Consider the following 21,267-nt stretch of genomic DNA (forward strand, 5'->3'; position numbering starts at 1 on the left):
AAAATCTACAGCCAATTATTAATCACCCAGGCTCAGCTCAGAGAAGTATCAAACTGAAAAACATGGACATGCAGGTGCACACACATATACACACGGTCCAGCAAATATAACACTGGACTTATGGTCCAGGAAATTGAAGCCTTCTCCTTAATCATAAAAGAGGAAGGGACAGATGAGATTTCACCGAGCCTTCTCGAGCGGTGTGCTTTATGGCGTGTCTGCCCCCTCTGTCTGTGTATCAAAATCCAAATTAACTTTTATATGCCAAAACCTTACTACTGTTAAGGCCCTATGCATTTAAATTTGTACTCTTATTTCCTTCTGGGAAGACTTGGGGATACGTCTTTAAGAGGCATTATTTATTTCCTTATGAATTTCAAGCCACTCTACAACAGGACCTGAGAGTGTGCTAATGTTCGGACTTGAAACGAGTGTACTTTTACTTCTTAAACAGGGTGTCTGTGTGCCAGATCAGCAATCTGCGAACACTGCGCGGGGGGAGCCGTTACAACTTGAGATCCCTGAGGAGCTGTCTTACAGGCATGTTCCCACATGCTGAATTCAGAGCCCTGTTTCCAGACTTGGGAATGGTTCTGTTGCGATTGGCTGTGGATACAGTGGGGAGACCACTTCACCGCACCTAAGGGAGGCACGTGGGCAACAGTGGTTCCGAATCATGACCCGACCGCTCACTGTCCCGGTTTAGAACCTTTAAGGGGAGTTATGGCACTCATATCTTAAGTGGTATGTGTACTGCCGCCTGGATTAAGGTATGGTCATCTGCCACAGCATATCCCAGCTGTGAGGTATATGGTAAAGACCTTCATGGGAGAAGCTGAAAGATGCCCAGACAGAAGAGCCCGGTATGGAAAGTGAATATTTTGAATGCTAGGAGTATAACTATAACAACCGAAACCTAATGATAGGTGTTTGAAAGAAGAAATGTAATATGAGCATGCAATTCACAAATCAGTTATATTTTGCTATGCTCAAGTAGGCCTCCAGTTAACTGACATGGGAGGTCATTTTCCAGTGAGCCAGAAACAAGCCAACACGTTCATCTACTGAGCGTTCTAAAGCAAAGGCGATGTGTCACCTCTTAGGTTTCTACCAAGGTGCTTAAGGGTTTAAACTTTAAGGGTTTGAACTGCCAGGTTTTAAGAGGTAATAGATTTGATAGGTAGCTTTTGAAGTGTTTACAAACACAAAACTTAACATAGTGAATTGCAGTTTTAAAATGCAAACACTGTATACCACGGATACAAGTGGTAGCCAATCACGTCCTCTGACTCTCAAGGGCTTGTAACCATTGATGTTTTCATCATTGGTCAGAAAAAGAGAAGATTGCAGAAAAGAGAAGTATTCAAAGCTCTCTAACACCCCTTGGTTTGTTACCAGAGAGGGAGAGAAAACATAAGCACTCTTCAAAAGAAGAATCATTTTTGTTAGAAAGTCTGTGCCCGGATTCCTGTCTCAAGTTACATTCTTCTATGCTCCAAATAAATTTTATTTTGGCCTTCCACAGTCCTACTTACTATTCTTCATAGAAAAGTGATATGAAAGCCTGCTATTTCAAACTAATTACTCACTCTAACTTTTTGACATTTTTAGGATGGATGTGTCTCAAAAGTGAGTGGTACCTTCCTCCCCAAGTTTGACACCTCATCCTAGAATCAATACGCTCCCCTGTGTCCAGCCACTCAGCAAGCATATCCTTGTGATGCCTTACTTGTGAAATGCTCATCTAATGCTCACCATAGATACGGCCACAGAGTACTGACAACCAAAAGGGTTGAGATAAATATTGGGTAGAGATAAATACTGCCTGGAAATCTACAGGTAGATCCTGCCACACTGAATGCAGATGGCTCCTCCCCTCCCCAGTCTTTTATATTGAAATCCTAACTCACAAGATGACATGTTTGGAAGCCTGGTAAGTGATTAGATCAGCAAGCCCTCATGAGCGGTGCTAGTGTCTTAAGGAGATGGAGCCCAGAGAGTGAAGAATGACTCTCGCTGAACGGAATCTGACTTAACACCGTTCCTATTACAGAGCAAACCGAAGTCCAAGGACAGAGAGGTGTAACAAGCCTATGTCTCCATTAGTTCCTATCAATCTGTGTAGAAGGAAAACATCTGCAAAAGAAAAGAAAGCCATGACGTTTAAGGAAACTTAAATGAATGTGTGGAGTCAAGTTTTAAAAATATTGCCTCCCCCAAGGACAGAAGAAGGTGTACACTATGGATTCTGCGTAGTGATTTGTGTGCCTGTACCGCTCTGATTTTGCTGTGGATGAATTCTTGCTCCTGAGCAGAATAAATCGTGAGGAAATCACTTCGCAGCCAGCCGCAGACAAACTCAAAGGTGGCCCACTCGGCAGGATGGGTGTGGAAGAGGTACTCGGCATTCTGATAGAAGAGCCAGGGTGCATCTGCAAGGAAATCACATGACCACGATGACGCTCTCGGGACTAGGGAGAGATGTAAGGGGGACTTGAAGGAGTTCAGGCTGTGATTGACTCCCAAATTGTAATTTGGTCATTTGACATTAAAAAAAGGGGGTGTAAGTATGTATGGATACACGCACAGACGTGCACGTGAGCACACTTACAATTCACTTATTTTCTTAGTCTACCACACTTGAGATAGGGATAGATCCATGTTTTAAAATAATAGGCTGTGGAAATAGAGGCGTGATCTTAATTTCACCCTTACTTAATGTGTATATCTATTACTTTGATTATGCCATTCTTGATCTGCTGATATGATCTAATTGGTCCCAGATGAATATATCAGAGAATGGGTGTGTGGAAAGAGAGGAAAATGCACTCATAGTAACCCCTCCATGGTGTGATTTAGAAGTTAGAGAATTACCAAGTTGGCCCTTACCGTACTGGTACCAGACTGGAAAATTGGGTTTCACATCTGCAGAGCAAAAGCGAAAAGAAACATGTTGCCTGAGACTTCTGGACAAGTGCAGTTTCCGAACTCCCCTCAGCTCTAATCTCGCTATTCTTACTTCACCTTCAAAACACTGAGTTTAGGAACAGATACTCTGTACTGTCTAGACTCTGTGAAGTGTCAGAATGTGCAGGGGAATCTCCAGAGTCCTTGAGAAAGGACACGGACACTTGCTGGCAGCGACTGCGTGTGAGACGTTGTACTAGGTGCTCCCACACACTCGGAGTGCATCGTTCCTGTGTGCTTGTGATGTCGGGGATATTTCTTTCATCTGTACTTACACCATCAGCTGGTGGCCTTCATCCCTAACGCACATCTTGGCATAGGGTACCTTTCGGTTTTCCCTCCTTTGCCTGTGAGCCCTCCCTGCTTTAACTAAGCTAGTGTAGCTAGTTCATCGGGCAGGGTTCTAGTGCTGAGATTATGAATCTCTGGGACTCTTCGTTCGAAAAAGTGCTGTATCTCATTAAAATGCAAACACACAGTAAAGATCTTGTACCTCTTGGAATTTTGCATATCCACTCGTGTTTGGAAGCACAGTTCGAGGGCAACAGTGTGTTGTTTGCCTTATACACAGCACAGTTTTTTGCATCTTCTTCAAAATAAGCATTGTCTAAAAATGAAGAGACAACCTGCGGCAGATGAAGTTCGTTATTCCTTAGTGACGGTCCCCCAAGGGAGCTTCAGAAGATTCAAGGCAGCACGAGTGCAAGTGCTATTGACAGTGGTTCTCCACCTGTGTGTGGCAACCCCCTGCACACAGGGGGTCACACAAGCCTTTCACAGGCCATCAGAAAACACAGGTATTTGCATCACGATTCATAACAGTAGCAAATTTACAGTTATGAAGTAGTAATGAGAATAAATTTACGGCTGTGGGTCACAACAACATGAAGAACTATATTAAAGGGCCAGAGTATTAGGAAGGTTGAGAACCATGGCTCGAGGGACTTCAGAGGGATCTTCAGAAATGTCTACTTGTCATTCCAGGGTAAGATTGGTCCACGTTTGTGAAGACTAAGCTAATGGGTACTTCCCTTTTTTTTTTTTCCTGTTTCTTTCTTACAAAGAGGCATGAGTGGATGCGAAGATAGGGCAGCCAGTAAAGTGCTTGCTGGACCAAACATGAGGACCTGAGCTCAATCTGAAGCATCCACATCGAGGATTAAGAAAAAAAAAATCCACAGCAGTATGTGTCTGCTATCACCCTACTGTGGAAGTGAAGGTAAGGACCTTAGGCTTGGTGGCCAGTCAGTGCAGCCTAATTGGTAAGTTCCAGGTTTAGTTGGGGAGTCCTGTCACAAAAAAGTAGAGAGTGGTTGAGAAAGACCCCTGACATAGGCTGCTGGCTTCCCCACACATGCAGATGTGCTCAAGCACACAAGAGTCTTTCAGTTGTTTTCTCCAGAGGGAATCAGATATACGCTTCATTCTGAGATTGCAATGTTGTAGTGGTTTAAAGAGCGCCCCCCATAGGCACATAGAGAGTGGCACTATTTGAAATGGTTAGGACACACGGCCTTGGTGGGGTGGGTGTGGCCTTGGTGAGTGGGTGTGGCCTTGGTGGAGTGGGTGTGGCCTTGGAGGAGGAAGTGTGTCACTGGGGATGGGCTTTGAGGTTTCAGTTACAGAGCCAAACTTGGAGGCTTCTCTCTCCTTCTTGCTATCTGCCAATCTGTAGAATGCTTGGCCCTTTCTCCAGCACCATGTCTGCCTGTGTGCCGCCATGTTTCCTGCTACATGATAATGAGCTAAACCTTTGAACGGCAAGCCAGCTCCAATTAAATGTTTTTATAAAAATCGCTGTGGTCACAGTGTCTCTTCACGGCAATAGAACACTGATTAAGACAACTCTTTCCTGGGGTCTTGGGTAAGCTTCTAGTTTTAGGGATGTCCCAGATTTTGGTATAATCTTTGATGACATTTATTTGCTAAGCATTTATATTAAATGCTAATCATTATGTTTTAAAGTCTAAGACAGTGCTAGTCTTTTTGTTTGTTTTAGTTTTAGTTTTTTGAGAACAGGTCTCAGTACTTAGCCTTGGCTGGCCTGGAACTCACGATATAGACCAGACTGGCCTCAAACTCATAGAAATCCACCTGCCTCTATCTCTCAAATGCTGGAATTAAAGGTATGTGACTCCATGCCTGGCTCTAGACATAGATTCCATAAATCAGAAAACTAGCATTGTTTTGAGTGACCACATATTGTATATAATTGCCACAACAGATGTTTTTAAATGAGGTATAAATCTTTTTAACTATTTAATGATTACCTGGCAGGAAAGTAGATGAACCACAGATGAAATTAGGGTATGTATATATAATAAATAGGATATGGGTATATGTATATATATCCATATCTTTAGCCACTTTGAACTATTTAAATATGCACAGAACTCATCCAGTGTGTCTGTCCTCGTGTTGGAGAATTACATGAGTTATAATTCATTCTGTCCAGTGGGCTGTGCACAGCACCTCGGCTCACTAGTACACTTAGTCATTGTCTGTCCTTCTGTAATGAGCTAGTCCGAGTGACTAAAACAGAGTATCCCAACCTCTATGTGTTACATTTCATTTCCCAAGAGCAAGATGGCTTTAGTTCCTCTCTTCTGTTTCTGGGTCTCAGCTTCTTTAGTGAAAGAAATGGGCAGATCTGAGGGCTCCAAACCCTCTCTAGGTCTCTTTCCGCTCTTTATTCTTGACACCCTTTTCAAAGAAGCAACACTGGAGCGGAAAATGTGGCTACTATCATGTTTAAACCAGCATTTCTCTGTTGTTATTGTTCCCTGCAGAAGAAGCACACAGGTTCTCTTGTTTGTTTGGTGATTTTGTTTTTTGTTTTTTCCTTTTCTTTTAAATCTCCTCTCAGCTACGAATTTGAACCCTGTCCTTTGAATAGGCTGTTTTTTTCCTCCCAAGTTCGTCTTTATCCACACTTGGCTGCTGGTATTGTACAAAGTGGGACAGCCCTGGACAACCTGTGTGCAGATCCAGGCTGACCTGTGTAATACGTTATGTGGATTAAATGCTCTATTGTCCACCGGCACAGGCTGTTAAGAAGGTTAGGAAACAGCAGCTGTCTCAAATGGTCCCTGCAGGCTGGCTCTCACCGCCCCCCTTTCAGAGTTGAAACGGTGTCATGTAATTTTCCTTGTCACCTTGAGAGAAATCTGAGAATTCCTCAATGCACCTGGAAAAACAATGCACCATTTGGGTCCTTTTCCCTTTCCCAGAGTTTGTGAGTATGGGGCGGACTGAGAAGCAAACCTTTGCCCCTCTGGAACTGCCTGGTCTGAGTTACTTCTCAGGCTGATGTCATTTGTCCTTGTTCAGAGATAAAAATACTCATGTGTATGTGTGTGTGTGTTGTGGTATGTTTGTGGTATGGTGTGTGTGTGGTATTGTGTGTGTGGTATGGTGTGTGTGTGGTATTGTGTGTGTTGTATGGTGTGTGTGTGTGTGGTATGTATGTGTGTGTTGTGTTGTGTGTGTGTGTGTGTGGTGTGTGGTGTGGTGTGGTGTGTGTGTGTGTGTGTGTGTGTGTGGTGTGGTGAGTGTATGTGTGTGTGTGTGGTATGGTGTATGTGTGTGTATGTGTGTGTGTGTGTGTGGTGTGATGTGTTTTGGGGTGTGTGTGTGTGGTGTGATGTGTTTTGGGGTGTGTGTGTGTGGTGTGATATGTTTTGGGGTGTGTGTGTGTGTGTGTGTTTGGGGAGTAGGGACAGGCAGAGGACAGAGAAGGGTGTCCTGTGTCTTTCTCTATGCTGACCTCTCTAGCTTATGGCTTTGACAGAGGATCTTCTCACTGAACCAGAAACTCCCCCTTCTGGGCAGGCTGGTTGGCCAGCAAGTTCTAGGGATCCACCAGTCTCTGTTCCTGAGTACTGGAGTTACATGTTTTATGCCTAGCTCTTACGTGGGTACTGAAGATTTGAACTCAGAGCCTCATGGGCACAGAGCTCTCTCGTACGTTTCTAAGCAGTTTCTTTCTCGCTGTGACGTGGAGAAAGGCCACATACTCACACAGCCAGGCATTCTGCAGGAAGGAGGGTGACTTAGAAGCCTGGTGTTACTGTAAAGACCAGCCGTTTCTCGGAATGGGAAGCAGTTTAGGGGAGTATTTTTGGAGATTTGGATTTCCTCTCAGGATGAAACAGAGGGACCTCAGAACAGTATGGTCACCTGAAATTCCCCGGGACCTTGGTACAATCACTGTCATAGACAAGGCCTGGGGCAAATTTGCAAAAGGGCTGCAGCCACTTCCAGGTTCTCTGGGTTGTTTTCCCAAGTGGGTCCAGGACCGCCTGGCTCCACTACATCTCCTGAATATAGTGTGAAACGACTTACAGGAGACCCGTCAGACCACTCCCAAGAACCGGCATTCAGTGGGTTCCTTTTATTAAATCCGATCCAGAACTGCCTTTCTTGTGTCCTAGGAAGAGAAGAAACAAAGGCGCTGCCTTTCCGATCCCATTCCCAGCCTCACATAGAAGGTTCTGTGAGCTGGTGAACCATGAACAGGAAGAAGAACCGAGGCTGATTGGCAGGCTCAGGCAAGTTGGCATACATGGATCAAGCATGGTTTCACACGCTAAATCCTGCGTTTATGAAAGGAGGGCAGGTGTTTAGACTTACATGCTCCTGTGTGGCTTGCTTGGAGCTCATCCCCAATGGGGAGAAAAATCAACCTATACTGAGAACAGGAGCTCTTCATCAAGAATGGAGATGCCTGAGGGGCTCTGCCAGAGCCTGACAAATACAGAGGCAGATGCTCACAGCCAACCATTGGACTGGGCATGGGGATCCCAATGGAGGAGTTAGAGAAAGGAATGAAGGAGCTGAAGGGGTTTGCAACTCAATAGGAAGAACAACATTACCAACCAACCAGACCCCCCAGAGCTCCCAGGGACTAAACCACCAACCAAAGAGTACACATGGAGCAACCCGTGACTCCAGCAGCATACGTAGCAGAGGATGGCTTACTGTGGTATCAATGGGAGGAGAGGTCTTTGGTCCTGTGAAGGCTTGATACCCCAGTGTAGGGGAATGCTAGGGTGGGGAGGCGGGAGTGGGTGGTTAGGTGGGGGAGCACCCTCATAGAAGCAGGGGGAGGGGGGATTGGATAGGGAAGTTTCCAGAGGGGAAACCTAGAAAGTGAAGAACATTTGAAATGTAAATAAATATAATATCCGATTTTAAAAAATGGAAATACCTTTTGATTGAGGCCATGAGCACACAAGGGTAAGCTGCTAGGAAATCCTAGGGCCTGGTATCCCTGGATGACTTAACCATGCTACTGCTTACTACTCAACTTTGTTTTTTGTGCTGCTTTACTGTGGTTTGATTTGTTGCTCTTTTTTTTATCAACTGTTTGTGTATTTTATGCAAGTTGATTCCTGTCATCCTCATCTACAAAAAGGGACACAGAAAGTTTGGGGCCTTTTTTTTTCCTTCTAGTTTCCAACATAAATAACTCTGAGGTTGATCAGCCTGGGCCATGGTAGATTAACTTGAGCAGTCACCACTGGTTTAGAGCTGGCAAGAAGCGTCACAGGGAATCATCCTCCCTCCTATTAGGCGGAGAACAAATATGTCAGATTGCAGAGTACTCAATAAATCAAGCAATAAAGCCTAATTGTATGGCGAACCATCTCGCTGAGATAATTTTCTGAGAATAATTTTGAAGAATTAAAGATTTAAGAGACTCAGAAGTCATGACAGATGCTTCCTCATGCTTAACGTAGAGAAGCGTGCTCGCTCTGCGGGGCCACTCCTTACATGTATTAGACAGAGGTCAAGGTTAAAAGCAAAGCCTCTGAGGTCACTGTGCTTGGCTGGCTACTGACAATGTCACACCTCTAAGAAGATGAAGGTGACCTGTATAAGTCAGGCCAGGACAGTGGACCTCCAGGACACAGTCTAAGAAGCAGCTTCACACTCCCCACGCTGGGAGCGTTTGGTCTACTCCTCACTGATTTTCCCGCCTTTGTTTTCCCTGTTCTACTGGCTCACAGAAGACAAATTGATATTTATTTCTCTCCACTAATTTCCTAAATTGTGTGATTTTTAAATAACACACATTCGACACAGCTGAATTCTCTTCGTAGCATGGGCAAAAATAAAGCATAAATCATTCGACTTTTATGTTCAGATGCTAAAGATCAATAATTTGAAAGGTGCACAGAGTTCTATTAGGAACTTTAAGTGTGGACAGAAAGAATGTCATTACCTTTGGTCTTAAAGGGAAAGTGTTTACAGATCTGGTCTAGGGGCAGGATGTGTGAACACAGCTTGTAAGGGGTTAAAGTACCAAAGCACAGCAGAACACAGGACAGTGAAGCTGCCCTCAGAGCCTGCAAGCAATCCAGTCAATGAGGAAGCTTCCTCAACACCAGCCTCATAAAGTCTGAGGTGCCATAGAGGGCTCTGTCTCAAGGTGCCCAGTAAAACAAGGGCTTAGGTCAGTCGTTCCCATAGGAACAAGTGGTTCCATAGGCTGTAAGGAAGCTTATTTCAGGGGGAAAACCATTTTGTAGAGAAAGTGGTTCCTGCTGGAAGTCTTCATAATACTGATTCATAGCATATTTCTAATAGTGTATATTGGTTTTTAGTTTTATTTGATCCCTCTGATGCTATCTTTCCTACCCTTCTCAAAGAACAATAACAATAGTTCCTCCAGCAAATCCTTTCCGTACGTAACTGCTCTAAGAATACCTGCAAGGTCATTTTTGTAAACGCTAAAGGTGAATAATTGGATGGTTGCTCATAATCACTTATGGGAATACCGTGTGAAGCCTTTAGGTTGCTTCCAATTTAAACTTAGGTGACAAGGTTGGGAATTTAGTTCAGTGGTAGAATATACCCTGGGTTTGGCCACAAATGAATGAATAAACCAACCAGCCAGCCAGCAGCCAGCCAGTCAGCCAGCCAACTAACCAACCAACCAACCAATCAAATAACCAGCCAACCAACCATCCATCAATCCATCCAACCAATCAAATAACCATCCGTCCGTCCGTCCATCCGTCCATCCATCCATCCATCCATCCAACCAACCAACCAACCAACGAAAACCAGACTACATTTATAACTTCATGAGTCTGAAGATTTTTAACAACTGATGCTCACTAGTGAGTGAATATTGATTTCTTCAAATTACAACTAAAGAGCTGGTTTGAATTTTATTTTAAACTGTTGGGATTCCCTTCCCCAACAAAATCTTAAATGGACTCTAATCTATGAAAAATTTTTACCAGTGGGATGGGATTGTGTTTTCTAGGGGGTTTGCAAGCAAGGAGTCAACGCTTTGTCCATATAGTCCCATTTAATCTAAGACACTCAGAAACCTCAGACAACACATTGAAATCCACCAAACCAGATACAGTTGGAAGCAAAGCTCTGAAGAAGAAGAAGAAGAAGAAGAAGAAGAAGAAGAAGAAGAAGAAGAAGAAGAAGAAGAAGAAGAAGAAGAAGAAGAAGAAGAGGAGGAGGAGGAGGAGGAGGAGGAGGAGGAGGAGGAGGAGGAGGAGGAGGAGGAGGAGGAGGAGGAGGAGGAAGAGGAGGAGGAGGAAGAGGAGGAGGAGGAGGAGGACGAAAAGAAAAAATCTGATTGGAGGCACAAAAAAAGGACTTGAATATCTAAACAATGTTCACTTTGATCTTTGTTTTTATGCAATGTGAACTTGGCGCCACGTAAACACAATACTATATGAGGATAATATCTTTCTTTCACAAGCAGTGACTAGCTATTTTTAAAAGTGAAATAAATTTACTGATGCTTTAAACAACCACTTGGGATCCTCATCCCTAAGAAAGCACTATTAGGAGATAATTTTTGACTATAACCTCAAAATTAGTAAGTATTTACCAATTAAATTTTGAGTGTAGAAGCTTATTCACGAAGTTTTCTTCCTCTATGTGGGCAAAACTTGCGAGGTGAGCTCCAAACTCCTCACAGAAGGCTTCAGCTTCCCTCCATGATCTTTTCATCAGGACCTTTTCGCTATGAAAGACCTGTAGAGCGACACAGAACAGCAAAGCTGCTGGATTCTCCTTTATTCTTCTCTCGGGTGAGAAGAGGGAGACTTCTATAGCAAGCATGGACTCTTTCCACTGAGCCAGACTTCCGCCCCTTTCTTATTCCTCATTGAAATTTTGATTTGAAGGAGTAACGCATATCAAACTAGAACATGACCAGTTCTTAGAAGACTTTTGGCTCCCTCTACCTTCCTTGGTTTCTTTTTCACTAAACCTCTTATGACAGACATAGAGTTTTCTCTTGATAAATGTTTGTCCATATGTAAGGAAAATCAGGTCAAGAGATATTAAGAATACCAGGCCACACACAAACCTGGTTTAGGCCTAGAACACCTTGCTTCCAGAATCCATCATTTCTATTCTGGCAGTCTGCCTATGGCAAGTTAGAATTCAAGGAATGAAAATGATGTTGTTGGGTCCATTATAGGCGAGGAAAATCAAGGCCGGAGGCCTAGAGCAGGTCTATTTCTAGGGTCAGCTGGCAGCTCCATGGTATCTAACTTCTCTCCTGTACGTCAGCTGTTGTGGTGACAGGAAGCAGTTACATTTGGAGCATCTGCTTTTGCCTTAAGGTCCGGCAGGAGGCTGAAGACCCAGAGCTCCCAATATGCACCCTCCCTGTTTGTAACTACAGTTATTAAGCTTGACCCTCTGATGCTGTAAGTGCAATCTCTGGCCAGTTTTCACTGCCTTCTGATTGGCTGAGACCAGAATGAATGCCTTTCCAAATCTCGTGGACCACAGCACAGCCTTTCCATCTTCTAAATTATATGTCAAAACTTGCACCCTTTGGGATCCTCTCCCTGAATCACTCTAAATTCATAAATCCACCACCACGCACAGCAGGCGCACCTTGCATTTGTTGACACGTCAGGGTGACAGATAGTAAAAAAACCACTGCACTGGGAGTCCCAAGACCCAGGGATTTATTCCAACTCTGTCAATAAATAATTGTGATCTTGGACAAATCACTTCATCATACTGGCTTCTGTTCACTCATTTCTGAAGTTTAACTTATTGCTCCATGAGGTCGTGTCTGGGTCCTTTATTTTTGAAATTTTATGTAGGGGTTTCTTCTCTGTACATTTAAATGAAGAACATTCAGTTGTGTCTCCTGCTATGTCTGTACTGCGGTGTTTGTGGAATCCTGTCTGTGCCCAGCAGAGGAGAAAGAACTTTCTCCATGGGTTTGGAGACGAAAATGAACCAAGAGAAGAGTACCAAATGCAAGACTAATTTTAAAAAGTAGGTATTTCTAATAAGACAGTTGTGGGAATTGGTTTAAATCTTAGATCTAAAGCTGATTTGCAAATAGACATTTCCAGGATTTTGCATTTATATCATGTGTATATCTCATATATAAATTGAACATTATTAATCTGGAAATTGAAATTATGAACTACTCTAACATCTGAAACTTCTGTGGTAGTGACATTTTTGCCTTCTGACTGTTGTAAGCAGGTAGACCATTTCATGTTCTAAACACTGCATAAAATGACTTTCAGACCATGTGTACAAAGTATATGTAAAACAAATGAATTTTGTATTTAGGCTTAAGTCCCAACCCCAAGATACCTCATTATGTAATGTAAATATTTCAATGCCTTAATCTCCAAACCTTCTTGCTTTAAGCATTTACATATACTTAATATATAAATATATACATATATACACACACATATATATGTAAATATATAAAATGTAGGGGCTGGAGAGCTGGCTCAGCAGTTAAGAGCACTGACTGCTCTTCCAAAGGTTCTGAGTTCAATTCTCCGCACCTACATGGTGGCTCATGACCACCTATACTGGGATCTGATGCTTTCTTCTGGCATACATAGAGACAGAGCACTCATATACATAAGTAAATAAACACATAAGTAAATACATAAATAAATCTTTAGAAAACCCATATGTATATAAAATATATCTTTATATATGTAAATAGCATAAACATATGTATACCTGTATATATACACATATAAATACACATACTTACCAACCATCTGTATTACCTCGCTTGACCTTCAGGTGTCTAGCAGGCTTTAAAGTCTTTCCTGAGTATAAGAATTATTCCATAACAAGTACTTGATGCCTGCGCTTACAAACAATACAGAGCAGCCCATTTTAATACCCATTGAGTGCAGGCTGCCCTTCTTTGCTACATGCTTGGCAATATGAACAGCATTGACTGGTGCCTTTGTACTTATTATCAGAGGACAGTTTCGTAAATGACCATGGCTGGCCTTCCTTTGCTCCTTTCTTGATTGCAATTCTGGTTCAGAATGGACTGAGAACGTAACACCCTTAGGAAAGGAGGAACTGTCCTTGTCCCTCCCAGAACAGGGAGTCCTGTAGTAAGTGGACCCAAGAAGTTTTCCTGACCCCCGGGCTGTGAGAGGAAGATAGGTACCCATTTGCTACCCTGGGTAGCAGTCCTGAACCTCAAGGGATAGGCTTGCTAGGATCCTAGGTTTCTACCATTTCTTGCAGCCTATCTGTGAACCGTAAAGTAGATTTGCTGACTTGCAGGAGTGGGTCTGGCGTACTGAACTTGAACTCTGGCAGGTGAAATTGTACAAAACTTCCCAGCAGTTCTAGGAACTGGTCAAGCATTTAGAGTCCTTTCCTAGGGTGCCTACCTAGTGCACTGGGCTCTTTTCCTTGGGATTAACACATGGTAGTTCTGCCCTTCAGTGACACTGGGGATGGCTGCCATTTTTTTTTTAAAAAAAACTAAGAATTATTTGGATTATAAACACAGGAGGAGCAGTGGATAGGACTGAGCATATGCTGTGTACTAGGCACTGTGACAGAAAGCTTAGAATGAAATAAATAAAGGGGGAGATACATGAACCAAACGAATAAGCAGACAGCTTGGACATCACCTTGAAGCAACTGGCTAGACCAGTCTCTGATTCCCAGTCCATATAGCAGGGGTGAAAGGGCCACCTCCCTTCAAACTCTGTTTTCACCCAGACTTTGATGGGTGTCTTGCAAAGAGACATTGCCTTAAAGTCACTACAGTTCTTCACTTCCCAGCGACCAAATGAACTTCCTCCTCGCAGGACAACACAGCCACCATGGTAGCCTAAAAGCAGAAAAACAAGCCATCTTAATATAATACGCTTACAGCATTCTTGTGTTCCAAAGACAGTTCTCTGGAGTGTTGAATAATTGACACATCATAATGAAGCACCAGAGAAGAACACTGGAGATGAAAAAAGATGTTTTATTGCACAATTATCTCATTTCTCTTCATCTCTGGAGAGAAGAACAGGCAACAGAATCATGAGAGAAAAGAGGCCATGAAGCCTGTAATTTGGACATTGTCTGCTTTGAGCTCACATGGTAAGTGACGGGAAGTGAGGTGCTGTTCCGATCATGAAGCTGAAGAATGCCCCACTGCTCGGTGACGTGCTTTGAAACCTCATTGTGAGGATCACAATGAGAAGTGCACAGCGCTCATCCCGAGAGTAAGGTGCATCGGGGCAAACTAGTCACATGAATAATGGATTTGAGGCAGACAAGAAACACAACAAAGACCCAAACTCTAAGCCACAAGCCATGGAGAATGGAAAAAATGAGATAAACTCTTGAAATGGGATCTCAGGGGGTTGGAGGCAGAAACAGCAGCTATCCGGGAAATGAAGGGACGATTTCTAAACGATAGACAAAGCACAGCAGTTTCACAGTGAATATTTCACTGTGGGAAATATTAAGGTAAAATAACTATGGACCAACCTTCACTTGTTCTTTTGTGTGTGTTGAACATGAAATATACTTTTTCATAGAAACAAGTGTTCAGAATCCTAATGAAGATTTTGGAGACATGGTCTTATTAATTAGTCTAGGCTGGGCCTCATATTTGTGATCTTCCTTTCTCTGTCTCCTGAAACCAAAGTGTGGGTGACCGTGTCTGGCCTGTTGAAACAACATCTAGACTGAGTGACATTTCTTAAGTTTGTGCAGAATGTTTACAATTTATAGGACCACGGAAAATCTTCACTTCACATCCCAGTGGATATTAGTCGAAAGCAATTCTGTTCTAAAAATTGGGTGAGGCCAGAGACTGGTCCGGCCAGTTGCTTCAAGGAACAATGCCATTGTTCCTTTCCCCCCTTGATCTGATGATTCAATGAAACCAAACTAAACATTCAACAACCACAGGAAAGGATGCGTCTACAACATGCCAGGATACAGGGTAGGGTCTGCTGAAAACCCTGGCGGGAGAGCTTAGAAAGGAGCAACCTTGTCTGCCCAAAGAGCTCTGTCAGCAAAGAGTTTATGGGAGGTGCCATTTGAGCTGAACTTTGGAGGATTAAAAAGGAAAAGAGTTTTCAAGGTGGCCTTGTAAAAATCAAGTGACACTGAAGGAGAGGGTACACCTGGAGACTCGTGACAGTTTTGGACATAAAAGCATTTTAAAGCTATGTAGTTGTTGGGTACGAGGTATTTATCTGGTTTGATTTCCCCTTAGAAGAAATGGCCACTTTTTATTTTAGATAACAGGTAGCTAGAATTGTCCTTATACACACAGACAAGCTTATGCATCAAACAGACCCACAGAGGTGAAACAATCTGGTGTAAAGTAGGAAATACACTAAGCACGGCTTACATTGAACAAAGTCATACAAAGGCCAATGGACATCTACGGTGGCCCAGACAACTACTTAGAACTCATGGTGGAGTTGGGATGAGGTAGGTGGGAGGCAAGCAACAGAGTTCATATAATTACTTCTGCTATGACATTGTTTTCTGGTCCAGCGAGCATAACTTTGGGATGAGGCCCATAAATCAGCTGGATCATAGGCAACAGAGGAAAGGTATGTGTTTTCTGAAGTTAAGTTGAACTGTGTGGAACTCAGATGCAAGACCCATACATAAAACTACACCACTGGGCTGTTCTAGTCGGTGGGAAACATATAGCTTGTCTGATTCCCCCATCTTTCCTTTGAGGCATCACTGTGGGACTTTACCACAGAGTATGGGTAGGAATCCTTCTAGAAAGAATTTCAAATTCAGACTCTTAAGCCTGGGATTCTAGTCTCTGCACAAATATTTAATAACTTGACATTTGAATGGATTAATCAACCACAACAAGTCTTGTTGAAAATAGATAATCCCTTTTCTTCTCATGGGTCTTCATGAAGATCAAATGAAGTCATTATTAAAAAGGACTTCGAGAAGCAGAAAGCTAAAACCACCTCTATACTTCTTATGGGCATTTTCATTACAATACTGGGATTTTTTTTTTATGACACAAGTTCTGCTGTGTGTTCAAGAATGTTTAAAAGGCTTGACTCAGCAAGTATAGAGTAATACTTTTTTTTGTTGGCTTTGCATCTTGTCTCACTTGCTCGCATTAGACAGTGATTAACTAGCTGTGGTTTTAGATGCTGTGGATGTTCAAGCCATCTTCATTAGTGAGGATGGAGATGTGTGTGGCCCGCCATGAAGCTGGAAAGTGCTGCAGGAGTGTTATTGGTATTCCAAAGTGGTTAACTTAATGTATCATTTGACCCAAATTTTAGCATCTTGGCCCCAGAGCAGCTGTAAACCGGTGCAATAAAGGGACCCTGGGCTAAGGGAGACACACGAGGAATTTGTAAGTCAGTTTGTGGGGAAGCTTGCCAAGCAAAACAATAAGGGAAGGAGAGAAATAAGGGGCAGAGGCAGGCTTCTTCCTAAAAGCTGCTGTCCATTGGATAACCCCCTTCCCACTGGAGAAGGATTCCCATCCTTCTCCTCATTAGTGAACCTCAAATCTCACATTTTAATGCATTCTGTGGACCCACCATTCTGCCCAGCTCCCCTTCACCATCTCCTAATCCATCAGCAGAAAGACTTCCTGCAATTATGAAATTCTAATTCACAATTCTAGACTTTCCCATGTGCGACAGCTAATCACAGAAAGTGAATTGATCTGTGAAAGCTATCGACTTTGACCTTTCTCATCAAATCCTTAAATATAAGCCAAGTCAATTCAATTGTGATCTCAGGGCAGGAAGGAATTGTGTTGGGCCATGGCGCCTCTAAAGAATTATTTGACTTGGTCTGTTGAGTTGCTTCCAATTCCCCTCCACAGCTCTCTCACGTTCTCACTTCTCAAGTCTCTACCTGCCTCACCTTCCCTCTTCCCTCTTCTACAGTAAGACAAACAAAGCTCCCAGGACAGGGACTTTGCTGGATGTCCCAATCTGCTTAGCACTTTGTTGATCACTTTCTGTGGTCTTTCTGCTGTTTAATTTAAAAGAAAACTCTAAGAGGCAGAGACTGTAATAGCATTTTCTGATGGTAAAACGAAAGTGCAAAGATATAACTTGCCACAGGCCTCAGATTTAGAGCGCTTGATCCTGGCCTGGAAACCAGACTTATGAATGTCTAATTGTGAGACACTACAGAGGCCCAGAGATGTAGTCACAGCTCCCAAAAGAACAAGTTCCCTTGAGGCTATGGTTCCCATGTTACTATTTAGTTCTCATCAACTGGACATGAACTGACACCTGTCTGGGAGGAGGGAGCCTCAGCTGAGGACTTTCCTCCATCAGATAGGCCTGTGGTCATGTCTGTGGGGCATTCTTGATTGCTAATTAATGCCAGGGGCCCATACCACAGTGGATGGTGCCATCCCTGGGCAGGTGGCCCTGGGTGGGAAAAGAAAGGTGATCAAGTCAGAGTGAACAAGCCATTAAGCAGTGTTTCACCAAGGTCTCTGCTTGAGTTCCTGTCTCCAAATTCATGTCTTGAGTTCTTTAATGATGGACTGTTATGATTGGAACATATAAATCCCATAAATACTTTCCTTCTGTCTTGGTTAGGGTTTCACTGCTGTGAAGAGACACCGTGACCAAAGCAACTCTTATACAGGCAAACATTTAATTGGGGATGGCTTACAGTTTCAGAGGTTCAGTCCATTATCATCAAGGCAGGAAGTATGGTGGCATGCAGACAGACAGAATGCTGGAGAAGTTCTACATCTTAATCTGAAGTTAGCCAGGAAGAGGCTGTCTTCCACAGGCAGTCAGAAGGTTGATTCCACATTGGGCAGAATTTGAGCTCAGGAGACCTCAAAGCCTATTTACATAGTGACACACTTCCTCCAAAAAGGCCACACCTACTCCAATAAGGCCACAGCTCCCAATAGTGTCACTCTTTGTGGCCAAGCATTCAAACACCATCAGTCTATGGGGCCATACCTATTCAAACCACCACACTTTCCTAAGTTGTTTTTGGTCAGTGTTTTAGAAAAGACTAGTGTGAACAAGCCTCTTCTTGCACTAAGTTCATGTCCTGTGTACTATCTACCTCCAGCAATCCCCACCCAGCATGGTTCTCTCCTTGTATGGCCACAAGAGTTTCTTGAAGAACTCCTGTCACTGGTTACCTTGCTTGGCTGTGAAGAAAGCTAGAAATGTGCTCAGAAACAAGGCTGAACACATGCTCAGTACGTGGAATGTCATTTCAAAACCCAGAGGAGCCTTAAGCTCGACCGTGCTGACCATGGTTTACTGATGTGATGGGTTGCCTAGTCCTCACTCTGTGAAGGGTGCCTTTAAGCACACAAGTCTGTCTGGCTTTGCTAGTGTCCAGTTGCTTAACTGTCAGGTTTCAACTGATTTGGAAGAAGTAGGGTCCAGGTACCCCAGATAAAAGAATGGCCCTGATGCAGAGCTGAAGTTACAGAGTGCTGTGAAAGAGTGATTTCAGGTGTTCTGAAATCATACCTGAGGCACACCCTTACCCTAGAAAAGCTTTGTGCATCTCACCGGGAGACGGCCTCCTGTTTGCTCCTGCAGAGATGTCTCTCTCTCCACTTACTGGATCTGTTTTCTTAGATCAAAGAGCATTTCTGTTTCTATGCCCCTCTCCTTAGTCAGTGGCAATGCCTAGCCTGGTTCAAAACCATGTTTCATGTTTTATGGAATGTTCTCTCAAAATACTAAGGCTGGGGAGTCCTTTTGCTGTCTTTAAACAAGGAAAATGTCCGAATTTCCTGGTGTCCAAAGACTTGAGAATTGTGGCATAGAAGAAAATACAGATAAAAGACACATTAAGCAATAACTCTGTAGTCCTGGACTGAAACTGAAAGTATGGGTTCAAACCCAAAAGAGCATCTCATCCTCATGCATGCTGAGTAAGCAAACACACAGGCAACACATTTCCCAGACATGCCCATGGAAATAGCTGACCAACGAGAGCAAACTCACAGTGAGCCCCTTATGGCCAGATTTGTGTGGAGATTACATTACTTCCCATTAAAAAAAATGGGGCCTCTGGATGACATGGCACAGGAATTCACATCCGGTCATAGTGACAGCAAGGACATTGTGGAAGACTGCAAGTGTCGAATCCTTGGAGACATTCCCATCAAACAGATGGGACATGAGCATTAGGAACAGTTGCAGTGGATGGAGGTATACTAACGCTTAATGCACTAACTTCATGGTGACGCTGGAGGAGCCCCTAGCCTCTAATGGCTCATGGTTCGAGGACACTAGTGAGAAAACCCTCCTTCTGAAACTAGGGAGAGAAATGTGTGGAGCCACAATGTTGGCTTTCCTATAACATTTGTACCACAAAGCAAATAAACATTGATTGCAAAGACTTGCTTTCTTACGGAAATATCCCAGCTATAAATGAAGACACTTTAGAGTAGGCCAGGAGATGGTAGGGGAGCCCTTCCTTATCAGGAAAAGACCCTGAGTTTAGTCCCCAAACCAAACCACAACAAAACTGCACTCTATCAAATCAATAAATCTACACGTTGATCATCAAAAAGAGATCACAAAGAGAAAATTTGGCCATTCTGATCCTCTACACAGAACAAGTAGCTACCTAAAAGTAGTTTTTCTAAAGTAAAATAAACCTCAATATTGATCATGTCTTTGATTAAACAATGAGGTGTGGACTTTAGAAAAGGTAGAGGATGAATAACCCTCTTACATCAGTAAATACACTATAAAAGGAAAAAGGGATGGATAAAAACCCTAGGCATTAAAACAAGCTTTAGGAGACTTTACTAATCCATGATAGTGTGTAAATGTTATTTAGATCCTGATCCAAAGAAACCTTGAATATACCATATAGTAGTTAGAATCTGTCTGTCTGTCTGTCTGTCTATCTATCTATCTATCTATCTATCTATCTATCTATCTATCTATCTATCATCTAGATCTGTCTATCTAGTTTAGATATTTGAGCATTAACTGACAGATCTATGTCATTAAAGAATTATAGTTTCAAATTCGATCACTGCAGTATGGTTTTGACAGTGAAGTCCTCATACTTTGGTGATAAATTGTGATATTTGTGGATGAAATATTCTGATGTCTGAGATCTGTTTCAAGAAAAGACAGGACTGGGGTTAGAACTGAAACAACACTGACCATGACTCAATTATTGCTTGGTGGTTCATTATAATATTTGATGAACATTAGACAGAGTTGAAAAAAATGGCCAAATTATGCTTTCACCGTGGGCTGCTCATCTTGCGTGCATACCTTAAGGACAGCCGTGGCTGAGCTTATAAAAAGCGTTTGGCTTCCTGTTCAGTGGTCAATTTAGGTAGTCAGTTTATGCTGGATTAAGAGTCTGCCATGGGGCCTGAGCTAATGGATTCTTTTGTGACAAGCAGGAGAGGAGATGTGATTTAAGGTGGTGTTTCTACAAGCTGCAATTTAAAAGGGAAAGGGAAACACGGGGCCTTTTATATTGCTATTTTCCCCAGAAACAATTTACATTTTCATCTTATTCAGAGACAATTTACTCGGTGTCAGTCAGCACGCGCAGCCACGCTGAGCATCACAGCGTTTATTTTTGCTTCAGGGAGAAGAGAGAGAAGAGTAACGCCACTCAAATAAATTACAGCAGAAACTTATGAATGACAGGGCGCTGCGCTTCATTTCCAGATTTCAGACATCTAAATATGCCCCGAGGAAGTTAACGCAGAAAACCAAAAAATTTCGTCTGCTCAAAATGTATTAATTTATTTTGACAGGTATAGACACTCCTAACAAAATTCCAGGATATAGATGTGATTCTCGAATGGCTCCTTCTTGGTAGCACAGTGATACAGAGTGACACAGTGGTGTTCAGAATGCAGAACAAGGGGACTGTTTCATAACGCCAGCCATGGCACCTCCCTTATCTGAGTTGTGTGAAGTCAACAGAGTCCTTAAACCAATACACACACACAAATGCACACACACAAATGCATACACACACACACACACGCACACACACGCATGCACACACACACACAAATGC

The 21,267-nt window shown here is 43.0% G+C and overlaps 1 protein-coding gene across 1 annotated transcript in view; it reads right to left on the reverse strand.

Annotated features, from left to right (window-relative positions):
• Pla2r1 (phospholipase A2 receptor 1) overlaps positions 1-21,267 on the reverse strand; it is a 129,910-nt gene that overhangs the window by 25,557 nt on the left and 83,086 nt on the right. Inside the window, 6 exon segments of the mRNA NM_001100837.1 lie at positions 2,275-2,432; positions 2,890-2,925; positions 3,461-3,593; positions 7,312-7,396; positions 10,832-10,977; positions 13,887-14,089. Of these exon segments, the coding sequence (NP_001094307.1) occupies positions 2,275-2,432; positions 2,890-2,925; positions 3,461-3,593; positions 7,312-7,396; positions 10,832-10,977; positions 13,887-14,089 (761 nt within the window).

Source organism: Rattus norvegicus, chromosome 3 (assembly GCF_021556685.1).
Source record: "Rattus norvegicus strain SHRSP/BbbUtx chromosome 3, alternate assembly SHRSP_T2T, whole genome shotgun sequence".
Taxonomy (NCBI): domain Eukaryota; kingdom Metazoa; phylum Chordata; class Mammalia; order Rodentia; family Muridae; genus Rattus; species Rattus norvegicus.